This window comes from Gigantopelta aegis, chromosome 4, assembly GCF_016097555.1.
Source record: "Gigantopelta aegis isolate Gae_Host chromosome 4, Gae_host_genome, whole genome shotgun sequence".
NCBI classification, from domain to species: Eukaryota; Metazoa; Mollusca; class Gastropoda; order Neomphalida; family Peltospiridae; genus Gigantopelta; species Gigantopelta aegis.
The window spans coordinates 96,251,993-96,268,581 of NC_054702.1; the positions used below are offsets into that span (position 1 = coordinate 96,251,993).

Consider the following 16,589-nt stretch of genomic DNA (forward strand, 5'->3'; position numbering starts at 1 on the left):
TTTCACAGTTTTCCAAAACATTGATGATATTAGCCAGATTTTTTTTATGAGTGATTAAAGATTTTGCACAACGATCCGTCGTTTATGTTGATATTGGTTTTGCATAATCGACAGACGAACGACAAAATCGTTTGTGCCAAATTTTATGCACTGGGAAAGGACCATGCATATCAATAGGTTATTCATATTTGTAGATATTATTTATAGCTAGCCAGTACACCAATATTGGTATATCAAAGGCACTGGTCTAAAAAGTCTAGTGTGTTTTCTCTCGGGGACAATATCGGAATTACCAAATGTTTGACATCCAATAGCCGATGTCAGGATTTAGCTCAGTCAGTTGAGTGCTCATTTGAGATCAAACCACCTCTATGGATCCATTCATCTGATTGGGTTTTTTCTCATTCCAACCAGTGCACCACAACTGGTCAAAGGCCGTAGTATGACCATTTCTGTCTGTGGAAAAATGCATATAAAAGATCCCGTGCTGCATTTGGAAAAAAATGTTTCCTCTGATGACTATGTTTCAGAATTACTGAATATTTGACATCCAATAGCCTATGATTAATTAATCAATGTGCTCTAGTGGTGTTGTTAAACGAAAACAAGCTTTTACTTTACTCTTCCCCATTGAGTCGTTTAAGCTCACTCTGATTGGAAGCCGATACCAGGATGTGAACCCAGTACCTACCACCCATGAGTCCAATGGTTTAACCACTACACTACCAAGGCCAGTTGCGTAACTTACACATGAAATGATTGTAGCTCATTAAATGTCAGGTCTACAGAGACAAAGGCAGTGGCATGCTGCAAAACCTAATTTCAAACAGACTCAATCAAGGTTTCAAGATACGGCTGTCAGTGTTAATGACGGAAAATATATTAAAATTGTTGGGAAACGTATATGTGATTATATGTATTAATTTCACTGATATAATAACATACACATTTCCGAACAGTTTTTAATATATTTTCCGTCAATAACACTGACAGCCGTATCTTGAAATCTTAAAGTGAATAGAATTGCCCAGTAATATTGTTCTGTTTCTGTTATAATGTGTTATTTTACTACTTAATCACATTTACTAAATCACAGAGCTTACATGTACATGTATTGTAATACAGTACCATACATGTAAATGTTACATGTTGTAAGAAATTTGAACTGTGAATTGGTCTCAGAAAATTTGATGAAATTTTAATCATCCAGATATACAACGATTAATGTATCAGTGACACTTATTTTATTTTTAAAAACTAAATCCTATACATTGAAAAAATTAATTTTGGTTCTTATAAATATTCTATCACAAATATCTCACTGACAAAAACCGACATATAGATGCCATTCATTTCTGAACATGGGAGTGTTTTTGTACATGTACAGACGAAAAACATCTGTGATTATTTTGTTTCTCTTTACATTTGTATTGTGTATGTGCGTTGTACCGTGGCTGTATTTGGATTTTCGTACCCAGCCGGTCAAGACAAATAGCACATTAAAGGGTGTGATGACAGGACATCATCACAACATTTCAGATGATGATTCCATAGTTTTAGAAACATGTAAAAAAGAGAGACGCAACTTTGTGTTCATCAAGTGCATGAAGTGCGCTACAGAAAGTCTGGGAACTATGTTCAGAAAGTTTGGTTATGATCGCAATCTTTCATTTGTTTTGCCTATAAAAAAGAACCTGTGGCTTGGCTGGCCATATCCATTGTCGAAGGCAAATTTCCGACCGTCTGTCCGTGGATATAACATCCTGATGGAACATTCTATTTACAATAAGTCATTTCTCCAGGAGATTATGCCACAGAACTCTGTGTACATCTCAAGCATACGCAAACCTTTCCAGCATTTTCTTTCAGTCTGCCAGTACTTCGAATTGCCTTATTACAGCAACAAGGTGACATTCGCCGAGAAAATAAAGGATTATCTGGAGAATTTTGAACATTATGAGACTATCTACAAGAGTTATGAATTGGCGTCAGTAAGGAGGTGGTGTCCAGGAGATGAATTCTCAATGACACAGAACCTGTTGTCTCACTGTCTTGGCATGCCTCTAGGATTCCCTCCCGGAAGAAGAGACATTTCGCAAGACTTGGCATCTGCTAAAGAGTACATCAGATTCTTAGACAGAAATTTTATGCTGATTATGATTGTGGAGTATCTTCATGAATCGCTTGTGTTGCTGAGAAGACTCATGTGCTGGTCTCTGAAGGACATCATATACAATCGTGTCAATAAAGGTGTCTATGACAAGAAGTCTCCAGTGACCAAGGAGAACATCAACCTTCACAAAAACATCAGCAGGATTGATTATTTGCTCTACGACTACTTCAATGCTACATTCTGGAACAAGGTGGGACTCCAAGGGAAAGATTTCTTTGATGAAGTTGCCATGTTTACCAGAATTATAAATGATGTTACTGCATTTTGTCGTCTGTCCTCTGATCATAGTGATTCTTCTATTGCCTTCCCCGAATCGAAGTGGAGTACTGATTTCACTGTGTCCAGACAAGAGTGTGAGCTGCAGAGCAAGTATCTGCCGATTTTGTTAAAAGAGAGATATGACGAGCAGGAAGGGCATTTACATCCACCCATTGATGAAACAAAAGTGGTTCTGAGGCATTGTTGATCATACATAATCCTTTCTTGAATATCTAGCCCTGTGTTAATATTTTTTAGATACTTCAGTATTGGTAATCATTACCAAAGACCATGTGTTCAGGTATTTCCATAAGTGTTTCTAAATTTGTCATCGGGCAGGCATGGTATATCTAAGATGTATCTTGTCCATACTTGGGCACTGCCTGATAGGATCCTAAAATATATCCATTTTATACTCAAATAATATACCAAAACTCTGCCTTATTAATAAGACTATATACAGGATCCTCAAATATTAAGTTAATTTTCTTTTAATATTAAAAGGGCTGAAGGACTGTCCTGAGTTTGCAGCAATTGTAAGACGTTTGTGATAACATTGCCTCATTGGCGACTACTCTTTTTTTCCCCATTTAATTCGTGATATATATTTTTTCGTACATACAAAGTTATTAGGAGGTAAAATCCAGTTTGGACTATACAAGCATTAGGACAATAACAAACACCTTGTAAATACAGATACTGATATTTTAAATAAGAAAATGTATTTAATTATTTACGTCATTAAAAAACTATTGGTTGGAAACATTTTACAATGGTTGTATACTCGGGACTTGTCCTTTAATAATTAAGTTGCTTTATAATTAGTGGTTACAAAAGTATCAATTGAAATATATACATGTACATTGAAACTGAATTTGTAGAAACTTGCAAATATATGTACAGGCTTGTACATGTATATAGTTATCATGCAGCTTAAAACTGTAAAAATTCTTGTCAAATATTTTACGTATTTATCTAATTTATTATCAAAATGTCCTAAGTAAAATATAACAGTTTTAATTAAAAGTATTTTAATTAAAACTGTTATATTTTACTTAGGACATTTTGTTAAATTACCAATTTTGTCAAATCCAGCATGTTTCTTGCTGTTTGTAGTAGCTCAAAATTAGTTTTATATGACACAAAAAAGATACCTCAGAAACTAATGTCAGTGGCTTTAATAATATTTGGTTTAAAATGCAAATTTATACAGTCTGTGAGTCTGTCAACAGTTTGTGCTTTAAATGACAATTAAAATTATGCAACTTGCTACACAATACAAAAACAACACAGAAAAAAATCATAATCCATTTTGTTTGTATGTACTAGTAATAAATGTATAGAGCTTATGTACTGCCATTCACAAACTTTTTTAATTTGGTGAACAAATTTGCAAAACATTTGTCTGCTTTTACAAAATTCACCTGTAGGCATCATTTCACAATCAGATATTTAGCTTGTAATAATTTGTGAGTCATCACTAGAATTAATGAGTAAACCATAATACAAAATGTTCATTAAAATAACTCCTACAGAGGTATAGGAAGTGGGGAAAGCAGAAGGTCATGTATCCCCCACCCCACCATCCCCACACATATTTGATTGAAATAGAAGATATTTATGAGCCACACCACATTCAAACTGTATTTGTTTCTTCTTGAATTCTGTTGTGAGAAGTGTTTCAGAGCATTTAATTTAAAACAGTTTTGAGTGAATGACCCTCTCCTTTTTAGAGTTTCTTGTCACATGGTCCCCTAGAAATATATATATTACTCTCTGGTATCTTCGTGTACACTATACTGCCCTGTTTGCACATGTATATCAAATATCTCCACTGTTTGATAAGAGTTTTACCTTGACAAGCCAGTGATCGTTTTGAAGTCAGTCATTCTGCCACTCAGATCGTGAGTTGACATCCACTGATAACACAAGACAGTTCAATGTCTATAATTATATACCACGATCACTATCATGGATTTGTGACAGCTGCATACATGACAGGCAATATTAGTTTGTAGACTATATCAGTAGACTGGGTGTTTAACAGATTTATTATCGAGTCTATACATTTAAACTTTTCATTTGTCTTTTGTCTTCTTTTTTCTTTTCTTTTAAAGGTACCAACTGTATAATATTTGTTTTTCTCTACTGCATGTAAGTGAAGAATGTCGTATTTCTTGTAATAAATTGATCCAGCTGTTTACTGAGTATATATTTTTTATTAGATATTGCATGCATTGAACAAATAAATATATTAACAGGGCTGTAGCCAGGGTGCAATACTGCGAGTAAAACACTCGCCTATGTTACGGCGATTTGAATTTGAAAAACACTCACCCAGACCTTGCCTTTTAAGGTGCGCGGGTGTGATCGCGCTCGTATAGCGCACGTAATTTCAATCTGGCGAGTGTGAAAAATAACGCATGTTACACTTAACAAACAGTGCACATAAACTAATTTTGTATATTGATTGCCACTATTTACTGTATGTAGCTGATAGAAAGATCCGTTTAATAATACCAGAAATGTTTTTTACGAGAACGGTAGCGTCCATGCAAGATTTTAATATATGACTGGTACTTATCTTTGCTATACAAATCGGAAAACACAGGTTTAATAAACATCTTCGAAGATGTACCAATCCGATCAAATGTTTTGCCTATTTAATTTATTATTAATTAGAAACAGTCCACTTTTGTAAGGTAATAGATCACAACGTCTGATAAAGATAACTCATTTATATTGTTCATATAGTTATGACAAAAAGATAAAAGCGATTGAATTAAATAGTGGCTTCTGTGGCCTGCACAAATGAGCTCGTTACGGAAATCAGCGAAGTCGGTAAAATTGTCTCGATTAGTTCACAACTGTTAGACTACAAAGATTACGTGAGGTCCCGAAAATGGCAATCATGTAATTTTATTCTTTCTTTTAAAAAAAAAAAGAAATGAAATTCAGATGGTATAATAAAAAGAAGGAAAAGAAATGATAATAGGTATATAGGAATATGCCTAGGTCTTCTTCTTTTTTTATGTCTATTATTTTTCTTTTTATCTTAAAAAAAAATCAAATAAAACTTAATTTAAATATTTGTATTTCAGCAGAGATTAATGAATGTGTATATATCTTTATTATGGCATCCCACATTTGAAATAAAATCATTTGTGATGACAGATTTTGTCAGAGTTTGTATATATTTTTTTATCAACAACATTGTGGCCGTTCTAGATCAGTGACGTAACGCTGTCAGGGCCTGTTCGTAACTTGTAGTGGTAGGTTAAATGGGGTGTTACAAAATGTTGAGGGAGGGATACTGGTTGCGTAATTATTGAATTAAAAATGCCACGTGAATGTCAATGTCCCAACCAACACTATCAATTGAACTAATTGTAGGCCTACAGTTCATGAGTTATTCAATTTTTTTTTTAATAATATGAGTTGGTAGTGCACACCTGAGATGCTTGGGTTGTGGTTCATGAACCACCTTCTTGAAACCAGTGGGGTTTTCCCATCCCAACTATCCTAATCATATTCGTTATACATAAGAATGAAATTCAAAACAAGTTGATTCCTATATATGTTTACTATTTAGCTGCATGTTCATCAAACCATCTAACACTGAAAAGGTATATATATAATTGTGTGCATCAAATTATCTGAATAGTAAATATTGTAATTAAAAAATCAAATTATCTGCATCAGTGTATACATGTCATAATTATGTTCCTATAGTACTACTCCTGAATCTTTTTAATAAATTGTAACTCCATTCCTGAAAGGGAAAAGAAGTCCGACTACACTATAATGAACCAAACAACATAAAATTAGAAGAAAACATTGGTTTATTGGTTAATTTTTGCAACATATGTCTCTGTATTTACAAATTTACATATACCAGTTACTTCATAAATTAATAATGCTTGGTTTTTACTTGCCTTAGCATTTTGATGAGTGCGATTTTTCACTCACCTAAGCGTTTTGAGGTGTGCGATTTTTCACTCGCCTTTGTTTTTCAAAAGCCAAGGACTGCTCACCTTTAGGTGAGTAGATTTATTTTATCAGAATCCAGCTTCGTGCTTTGTTTGCAAATCAGGGTGCATATCACACTTGGAGCTCTTCAGCTGATTGACAATCACGGTGTTCCGAATGCTTTATTAACCACAATTGGAAAGCCTCAAGACACATCAGGGTTTTCTGATTGTAAATGAGCTCTCACCTTATTTAGTTTATTTGCACCTTACGTTAAGCTAAATGTTACATGGCAGGAATGTGTTAAATAAATAAAACTCTAGAGAATTTTTTTTTCTTTTGGTGTATTGTTGGTAACAATAGCATACTGTCAACAAAAATAAATAAATAAAATACGTATAAATAAAATACGTTCTAGTTTCGGTAAATGTAGCCATCAGTACACTTGTCGGAATCACGTAACCCAATTAAAAAATGGTTTACAAAGGAAAAGAACAAAAGTACTGGTAAATAAGAAGTACTAATCCATACATGTACTTGATACATGTATGTTGCCTGGCGAGTAACAATCTCGAGTTGGCTAGTGTTTTTTTTTTCATTCACTAGCCAGTTGGCGAGTAAATATAAAGAGCTGCTTTGCACCCTGGTAGCTAAGAATTTTTTTTTGGGGGGGGGGGGGGGGGGGGGGCAACTGAGTAGTTTAATAGTCTAAAACTCCTTAAATGGTTAAGAAGACAATTTTCTTTAAGATTCTATATTTTTTTCTGGGGGGCAACTGCCCTCCCTCCCCGCTGACTACGGCCCTGATTAATACCTATTGTGATTGGAAAAGATGAATGAATGTTTTTCGCCATATTTAAAGAAAATCATTTGCCATTACATGTACTGGTATGTACATATTAAACATGAGGTAATCGTGAGTGAATTGTTTCAAAAGAAAGAAAGAAAGAAATGTTTTATTTCACGATGCACTCAACACATTTTATTTACGGTTATATGGCATCAGACGTATGGTTAAGGACCACACAGATTTTGAGATGAAACCCACTGTTGCCACTACATGGGCTACTCTTTCCGATTAGCAGCAAGGGATCTTTTATTTGCGCTTCCAACAGGCAGGATAGCACAAACCATGGCCTTTGTTGAACCAGTTATGGATCACTGGTTGGTGCAAGTGGTTTACACCTACCCATTGAGCCTTGCGGAGCACTCACTCAGGGTTTGGAGTCGGTATCTGGATTAAACATTAAATGCCTCAACTGGGATCCGAACCCAGTACCTACCAGCCTGTAGACCGATGGCCTAACCACGACGCCACCGAGGCCGGTCTTGTTTGAAAAGAAATGCAGCTAGCTAATAGCACTTTACCTCAGACAGAACCCACACCAGCCATAGAGCACTGGTTTGAACAAGAAATAACCCAATGAGTACAGTGAGAATGATGACCCTTAGCACTATTTCATTTCATTTCAACTTATTTTCATGCTTATATCCAATTAAGGTTCAAGCACGCTATCATTGGCACACACCTCAGCTATCTGGGCTGTCTGTCCAGGACAGTGGGTTAGTTGGTTAGTGGTTAGTGAGAGAGAAGAGGGTGTAGTGGCATTACATCTACCCACTGAGCACTTAAGAACTCGCTCTGGGTTGGAGCCACCACCGGACTGCGAACCCTGTACCTACCAGCCTGTAGTCCGATGGCTTAACCACTGCCATCGAGGCCGGTGCAGCTGCCATAGAGCACTGGTTTGAAAAAGAAATAACCCAGTGAGTACAGTGAAAATTATGACTTAACACCTCTTGTGATATTTCAAACTTTTGACTGGTGTCAAAATATACAGGGTATGGTTAGTTTGATTCTTGGTCAAGAGTATTAAAAGAACTGTCCTGAGTTGCATTCGTTATGAGATGTTTTTCACTAACCGACTTTTTGGTGACTAAAATGACTTATTAAATGGCATTTTGTGTTTACAATATTAATGTCTGTATATCCAATGTGTTTATACGGTTGAGTGCTGATGTTTGTAGTGCATGGTCATTTTTCATTTTATTTTGTAATATTTTTTTTTCCTATATACAAAATTAGTGGGAGATAAAATCTGGTTTGGGCTACTACAAACAGGACGACAACAAACACCTTGTTTATACAGACACTGATATTCTAAACAGGAAAACATCTTTAATATGTGTAATGTTGGTCGTCAAAAAGGATCTGTCATAAACATTTAAGGATTGTCAGTTATTTCTTTTACGTTCATCTGGGTATATGAAAAAAAAAATCAGCCACAAACTGAATCGGCGAAGCTGTTCTCACATAAGTTTGTGGATTAGTTTTTTTGTTCGTACCCAGATGAACATAAAAGAAATAACAGACAATACTTATAATTAAATTTCATTCATACTTGCTAATAATAATACTAAAACTTCATACTTTATTTTGAATTATTTTTTATCCATAAACAGTTACACTCAATAAGACAACTTGCCCATAATAAAATGACGTTCCCCGACGACATAATTTTTACGTTCATCGAGAAATGAACAAACTCCCTTTCTACGTCTGGACCAACGAGATAACGTTATATTGTAATGAATGTAACTGAAATTTAATTATGTTACAATGGCAGAAAACCCACTGCCATCACAAGATATTTTCATATACACTTTCCCATTGATAGGAAAGCATATACCACAGACTGTAGTATACCAGTCATGAAATGCTGGTTGGAATGAGAAAAACATGTCCACTGAATAATGAATCTTATGACCCATGACATCTCCAGTAAGTGCTCTACCACAGCTAAATCCTGTATACTGTAACCAATGAGCAACGCCCTAGACACTTTTATTACACTGGTATCTGTGGTAACAGTTGTTAATCTTGACAAGCCTCTAGTAATGACCATCGATTCACAAATAGCAGGATCGGATTTAATTGCATTAGTTAAGTTACATTGCCAGCGTGTTAACAACTATTGCATCACACTGAGAAGATAATCAATGACCAAGCAAAGGATTGCCACTGACAGATGGACATTTGTATTGTACTTGTATTCTGATGGAAAGAAATAAGGGAACACAAATATAATTCACCATTAGAGTAGTTAGGTGTGTATAAAATACAGAAATGTAATAAGGGACTTGGTGGTGTCGTGGTTAAGCCATCGGACATAAGTCTGGTAGGTACTGGGTTCGCAGCCTGGTACCGGCTCCCACCCAGAGCAAGTTTTAACAACTCACTGGGTAGGTGTAAGACCACTATACCCTCTTCTTTCTCACTAACCACTAAGATTAACCCACGGTTCTGAACAGACAGCCCAGATGTGTGTGTGCCCAGGACTGCATGCATGAACCTGAATTGGTTATAAGTGCTAAAATAAGTAAAAAAAAGAAAGGGACTGAATGTCAGGTCTGTGACATTGAATGTCAGTAAGACAGTAAAGTTCCCAATACTATGGACGAGGGTTCTAGTAGCAGTAAAAATCTGATGTTACTAATACTACTAGTATTTATTTATGTGTTCCCTTATTTCTTTCCATCAGTATACGTTAAGCATTACATAACTGAAGAACTAACCTTGGTGGAGCAGCTTGTGGCTAAAGGTGTTATCTCAGAGTTGCATAATAATGGATTCTCACAAATAAATATTTAATAACTTTCACTTTGAAATGTAAACATTATACCTTCATCTACATATATATGCCCATAAAAATGACAGCCAGATTTTTAATTTACTAATAGAAGGACATGCCATTAAATATTTCTATCTTAGTGCATCATCCCACAGACAGGAATGCACATACCTCAGCATATACCAGTCGTGGTGCACTGGCTGAAACGAGAAATAGCCCAATGGCTCCACCAACGGGGATTAATGCTAGACAGACCGTGCATTAGGCGAGAGCTTTACCACTGGGCTACATCTCGGGTGTCACAGTGCTTTAATTTAACTTTTGAATTTAAATTTTTTATTTTGATGATCAATTCATTTATATATTATATATTTACCTTTATTTGACACCCAATAGCCGATGTATATTTTGGTGCTGGGGTGTCTTTAAACATTTATTCATTAATTATTACTGAGCCCATGTGTTTTCTGTTTACTAGTCCACTTTGTTCAAGTGATTCTTGAAATTATCGCATCAACAGTGGAGGTCGAAGGAGTTTAATTTCTTTTTTTCTTTTTTTATCGCTCATAAAATACATGTTCTGTAATCTGGAATTATGATTAGGAACATTTCTTGCAGACCCACCTTTCCCCTGTGTGATAAACATGGAATAGCCTGACCAGAAAGGTCTATTCTGCATTTACTATTGATGTTTTTATAGCCGAGTTCATCACTGCGAAGTGTTTATTGATTATGTTGGTGTTGACAGGTATCCTGTTCATTAATATGCATGCACAGAGTACAGCTGTGTTGTACCCGATTACAGGTACCGTAGCAATGGTGCTATAAGTCGTTTTCATGTTTAAACATGTTCTCATTTATTTCATTTCAACTTGTTTTCGTGCTTTTATCCAGTTATTATTAAAGTTCAAGCACGCTATCTTGGGCACACACCTCAGCTATCTAGGCTGTCTGTCTAGGACAGTAAGTTTGTTGTTAGTTGGTTAGTTAAAGAGAAGAGGGTGTAGTGAGTCATGCAGTGGCCTTATACACCTACCCATTGAGCCCTTAAGAACTCACTGTGGGTTGGAATCGGTACCGGGCTGCGAACCCTGTACCTACCAGCCTGTAGTCTGATTGCTTAACCACTGCGCCACCGTGGCTTGTAAAATGCTCTTTTTCTTTTTGTTAAACATTTTATTCCAGTTGTGGGGAAAATACCATGGGGTGGGACATAGCCCAGTGGTAAAGTGCATGCCTGGTGCATGGTTGGTCTAGGATCTATCCACATTGGGCTATTTCTCGTTCCAGACAGTGCACCACGACTGGTATATCAAAGGCTGTGGTATGTGCTATCCCATCAGTGGGATGGTGCATATAATAGATCCCTTACTACTAATGGAAAAATTTAGTGGGTTTCCTCTCTATGACTGTCAAAATGACCATATGTTTGACATCCAATAGCCGATGATTAATAAATCAGTGTGCTCTAGTGGTGTAATTTTCCCATTTGTAGTAAGGGATATTTTATATGCACCATCCTACAGACAGGATAGCACATACCATGGCCTTAGATATGCCAGTCATGGTGCACTGGCTGGAACGAGAAATAGCCCAATGGGTGCACCGACAGGGATCGATCCCAGACTGACCATGCATCCAACAAGCTCTTTACCACTGGGCTGTGTTCCGCCTGTCTGTATGTTAGACACCATATAGCCAAAATAAGCTGAGGTGTCATTAAACCTACATTCCCTTCCAGGGAATGGATATGAGAGACCCCTTACAGGGAAATGAAGGCAGCTGTGGGTTTCTGTATAGTACGTGTTGCCATGCAAACAAAATTATTTTGCTGAAGTATTATTAAACAAAGACTGCTTTTTTCATTAGCAACAGATGGTCATTTATACATTGAACAAGACACATAATGGTCTGTAAATAATGATTCTGGATCACGTTTGTTGATATCTTAATTTTTTAAATGTCGGCTGTTTAAAGTCAGAAGTATTGCCACTTGGAGATTGATATTGCTTTAAAAAGTATATTTCCCTTCATATCTTCATATGAGTCACCCAATTAATATTTTGTTTGTCCTGGTATGTTAATGGTTAAACTATTATTACATCAAAGCTATTTATTATTATTTGAGTAAATATGGTATGTACATGTGTGTGACCATTTCCTGGTTTGGTTTTGTATTTGATTACCAGTGGTTAATAAAACATATTACGGTACCGTAATACTGCTTGCATGTAATATACTGTATCAATAAAATATGTTTAAACAAAAAGTAAGGTTTACACCTCGTTGAAATACTGATTCTTGTGATACCAAATTGAACATTTGGTTTGGTTGTTACATGCATGGATGGGCAACTAGCTGCCTTGGAATAGCAAGAGATATAAACATAACAAGAGCTACACAACTGGTGTTTATCAAAAGACATGGTATGTGTTATGCTGAGTACTTTTAACATTTGTTTCTGCTAGTATATAAGAGTACATAGTCCATATTATGGCAACAGCAGATCTAATGCATGTGTCCAGAAACCAGACAGCAAACATACATCCTCAGGAAATTGTGCTTGACCCACTATTTAGAAAAATGTGACTTTCAAACACATTTTGCCAAATTGCTGCAGTATTTTGGGGTTAGTCTATAAATCATGCAAAACTTGTCATAAAAAAATCATTATTATAAGTTATATAACTTAACTTTTTTATATGACATTATTATTTTCTCTTTAATTATTGTATTTGTTTAACGTGATAATTAAATAATGTTTCACTGCCATTTATATTAATTTCTTGTTTATATCTGATTACGGTTCAAGCATGCTGTCCTGGGGACACACACACACACACACACACACACACACAGAAGACACAGACACACATACACACAGACACACATACACACAGACACACAGACACACATACATATACATCAGCTATCTGGGGCTGTCTGTCCAGGAAAGTGGGTTGATACATTTTGTAGTTGTTGTTAGTGAAAGAGTTCAGAGTATTGGCCTTACATTTAACCCCGCCCCGGAGGTGGTCACTGGCGAAGTCAGAGGCTAGATCTGGGGTGGGCGTGCCTGAACCCTAGTGGATAGGGGCACGTTAATAGAGTTGCCCATTACATTTAACCATTGAGTCAATAAACCTGCTCTGGGTGTGAGCTGGTACTGGGATGTGAAGTCAGTATCTAGCAGCCTTAAGTCCACCGGCTTGAGCTCTACACCACCGAGGCCTATAGTACTGTTTGCATATATACTGACTGCAGAAATAGCACATTGTGCAACTTAGCATAACGACAGACATTTCAAAGGTTTCTTTGTGGAATGTCATACATTGTAATAATGTTGACGTATTCTCTTACAGGGAGATGAATTCCAAGTTAAGAAGGCCAAGAAAGAATATTACGATGACGATGATGAGACATTTGAAGCAGAAGGTATATAACTTGACAAAAGTTAATTACATGTACTGGTAGTATGTTTGTTTAGTCATTTGATATCTAGGCAAGTAATCACCAGTGACATCATTTTTTAATTTTTTTTTTACATAAATTGGTGCTACTACATTTATGCATATATTTTTTGTGTTTTTGTATTTTCAACTTTTAATACTGGTGTTAAGCAGTATCAGTAAATACATGTAGAGGGAACAATATCTTTGGTAACCGAAAGTTGGCTTGCATGATTTTTACTTACATGCCTAGGTAACCAATTGTTCTGTTATGTGTATTGTATTTGTGTTACTGATGATTAACCTAATCGTAAGACATGTATTATTGTTCTGTACTAATTGACATTCCAAATGTACATATATTTCAGACAAAATGATTTTCCAAAGTAAATAGTATTTTTTAAGTGTCCAAAATCGGTATAGAAAATATTTTGAAATAGTTTACAACTGTTAATTTTAAAATATAAGGGATCACCATATAACCTACTGGCAGTTTGCATGAATTTAAATTTACATAGTCGAGTACTGACACATAAACAGACCAATGGTTCATATGAAATATTGTACCCTTGGGTGCCAAATATGGTAGAGGGGTGAAGATCCAAAGTCCCTGTTACATACATGTGTACCTCCTCAAAGACATACCAGTCAAGATGTGTTTCTTCCCTTTTAACCCTTTTAACCATAAGTGCTTATGATGCATGTTTGCCCTACATGTCCAGTTTATAACTGAGATTGTTGGTACTTGTGTTGCAGGTCAGTTGAGCACACCAGGTACAGAGACTCGCACACAGGCAGGATCGGAACAGCTGGAAGATGTCTGGACCAAACTGGGCTTCTCAAAAAACTCTTCCATTGACATCAGGCAGTTCGCAAAGTTTGCCGAATATGTTGACATGGGAGATATGGATGATGAGGTATTTTAGAGTTAGTTGCCCTGCTTTAAGACTTGGGCCAACATTAAACAAATGAATACATTGATACCCCCCCCCCCCCCCCCCCCACACACACACACAAACACACTTAATTGCACAATTACCATATCAACATTTTCACAGTTATATACCATCAACGTCCCAAACTGCGTTCACCTAACAACAAAAACACGAATACGATATTTACGGAAATATGATTCTACATTTTTCAGCTACGATACGTGAAACAAAATGATTTTAATCATTTAACGTAAAAAATCTACAATTTGGATGTAAAACAAATCCATTCTAGTAAACAAAAGTGAAACACCCTACAGTAAACAACGTTTCTAACTGCGTTCAGGCGCATGTGTTTGCAAAAAGTATCGTAATGCGCATGTGCAGTTCATCATTTTCCATTTTTAAGACAACTACATGAAAAAATATATGTTTCTTAATTATGCACAGTTGCCGAACACTTAATTTATTCAATTTTTTTTAAAGGAAAAATTCAATTTGTCAAGCGTTCTGGTCCGGTCCGCGTTTTATCAACACACATCGCTCACACTTGATGTCAATACTGATAGGCATTACGTCCATACCTGCGCATAGTTTGTAAAATATAATTTTTTTAATGAATTGATTCTAAATTAACAAAATTTATATACTCAAAATTATTTACAACTGTTATGAATGTATTATGAATACTATTCACTACAATAGAGGCACAAAAATGTAGCATACCTTTTGCAGATCGAATATAATAATTGAAAACAAATTCTAACAACAGGGGTCCTAAAAATCATAAAAATTAAATTCTTTGGCCTTGTTGATCTGGCACGTGTGAGGTCATGTGACACGCACCGAAAGTTAATTCGTCTTTCTCTATTTTAAGTAAATTTCTACGAGTCATGTGGATCCGATATCGGTAATTTTAAGTAATAAACAAAAACGACTTAGTAAAATTAATGGTTTTAGGGGTTTGTAAAGTTTTGTATTTAGATACTTACTTTTCTCAACTTTATTGTTTATAAAAATGTTCGTGAACTGTGAAGAAAAACCTCATAAATGAACGACATGCCGATGACAACAAATCGGATGTTGATTGCGCGAACCGTGCACGAGAAAACAAAGTGAACGGAATTTGAAGCATAACACAGTTAGGGACGTCGACGATAAATATATGTATGTATGTTGGGGGGAGGACTAGGGACTAATGTTATGGTATGCTTTTAAAATCAAAATAATTAAAAATAAAGGTAGTCCATGCAAAATCTAACATTTTTGGTGAGCTATTTTAGAGGTGGGGGTACAGGGAGAAAAAATGTGTATGCTTGTGAAAGTGTCAATAATAGTAACATTTCTCTGAAAATTATTATATTTACTACCTACAGAGATCAAGGCAAATTACATGGGTGTTTATAACTCAAATTTAACCTAAATCTGAGAACACAGTTATTGATTCTCGGCCATATCTATCAGTTGTCACAAACCATGTCTCAACACCAACAAAACGCCTCCTAAAAAACACACATAAATAATTACCCTCCAATAAAGCCAACCATGAATAAACTATATAAGAAAAAACATCCTTAGAATTCAATTAATGTACTTTATGATAAAAAGAAAGAAATGTAACCTGCTAAGGAGGGTGATCAAAATAAAAGAAAATCTAATTAGGTACAACTAAGGCAAAACGTAAACCTAAATCTGGTTACATGTATATGTATTTTAAAAAATAAAAACAAAATTATTAATTTTCTGTAGAAACTCCAGCATCTGTTTGACAAGCTTGACACGGATCATGATGGACGACTAACCCTCCGAGATTTCATTGGTGGACATCGCCGAAGCTCGCTCTTAAAACGGCCGTCTGGGAGGATGTCTCAGTCTCCGCAACACAATGCCCAATGTACTCCGTCTGACAGTCGCAGGATGACACCCAGGACCATGGCAACATCGAAGAAACTCTTCCCATCTCCCGGCAGTGAGAAGAGAAACTCGTCAGTGCTGTCAAGCAATGGATTAAATGGCATCTTCTCCTGCATTGATCCCAATGAAACTGGGCAAGACTTGTTTTATAGATGTTTAAATTATACCTTTATGTTGTCAAAATATACTGACATCCAAAAGAAATTTTACAAGGCTTGAAATTGTATTGGAGAAAACCAGCAAATGCTATGGTGGCATATGA

General features: G+C 35.9%; 2 protein-coding genes across 4 annotated transcripts in view; both read left to right on the forward strand.

Moving 5' to 3' along the window:
* Positions 1-16,589, forward strand: part of LOC121371486 (ninein-like protein) — an 82,181-nt gene that overhangs the window by 17,396 nt on the left and 48,196 nt on the right. For 2 of the 3 annotated variants that reach the window (XM_041497413.1, XM_041497414.1), the window contains exons 4-6: positions 13,395-13,467; positions 14,238-14,398; positions 16,163-16,461. In XM_041497413.1, the coding sequence (XP_041353347.1) occupies positions 13,395-13,467; positions 14,238-14,398; positions 16,163-16,461 (533 nt within the window). Of the gene's footprint in view, positions 1-12,378; positions 12,459-13,394; positions 13,468-14,237; positions 14,399-16,162; positions 16,462-16,589 lie in introns of those variants that run through there. The other variant, XM_041497415.1, reaches the window with a different exon arrangement.
* On the forward strand, positions 1,090-3,370 carry LOC121371488 (galactosylceramide sulfotransferase-like). Its single transcript, XM_041497419.1, has one exon. It carries the CDS (start codon positions 1,362-1,364, stop codon positions 2,637-2,639), a length of 1,278 nt encoding a protein of 425 aa, XP_041353353.1. The 5' UTR covers positions 1,090-1,361; the 3' UTR covers positions 2,640-3,370.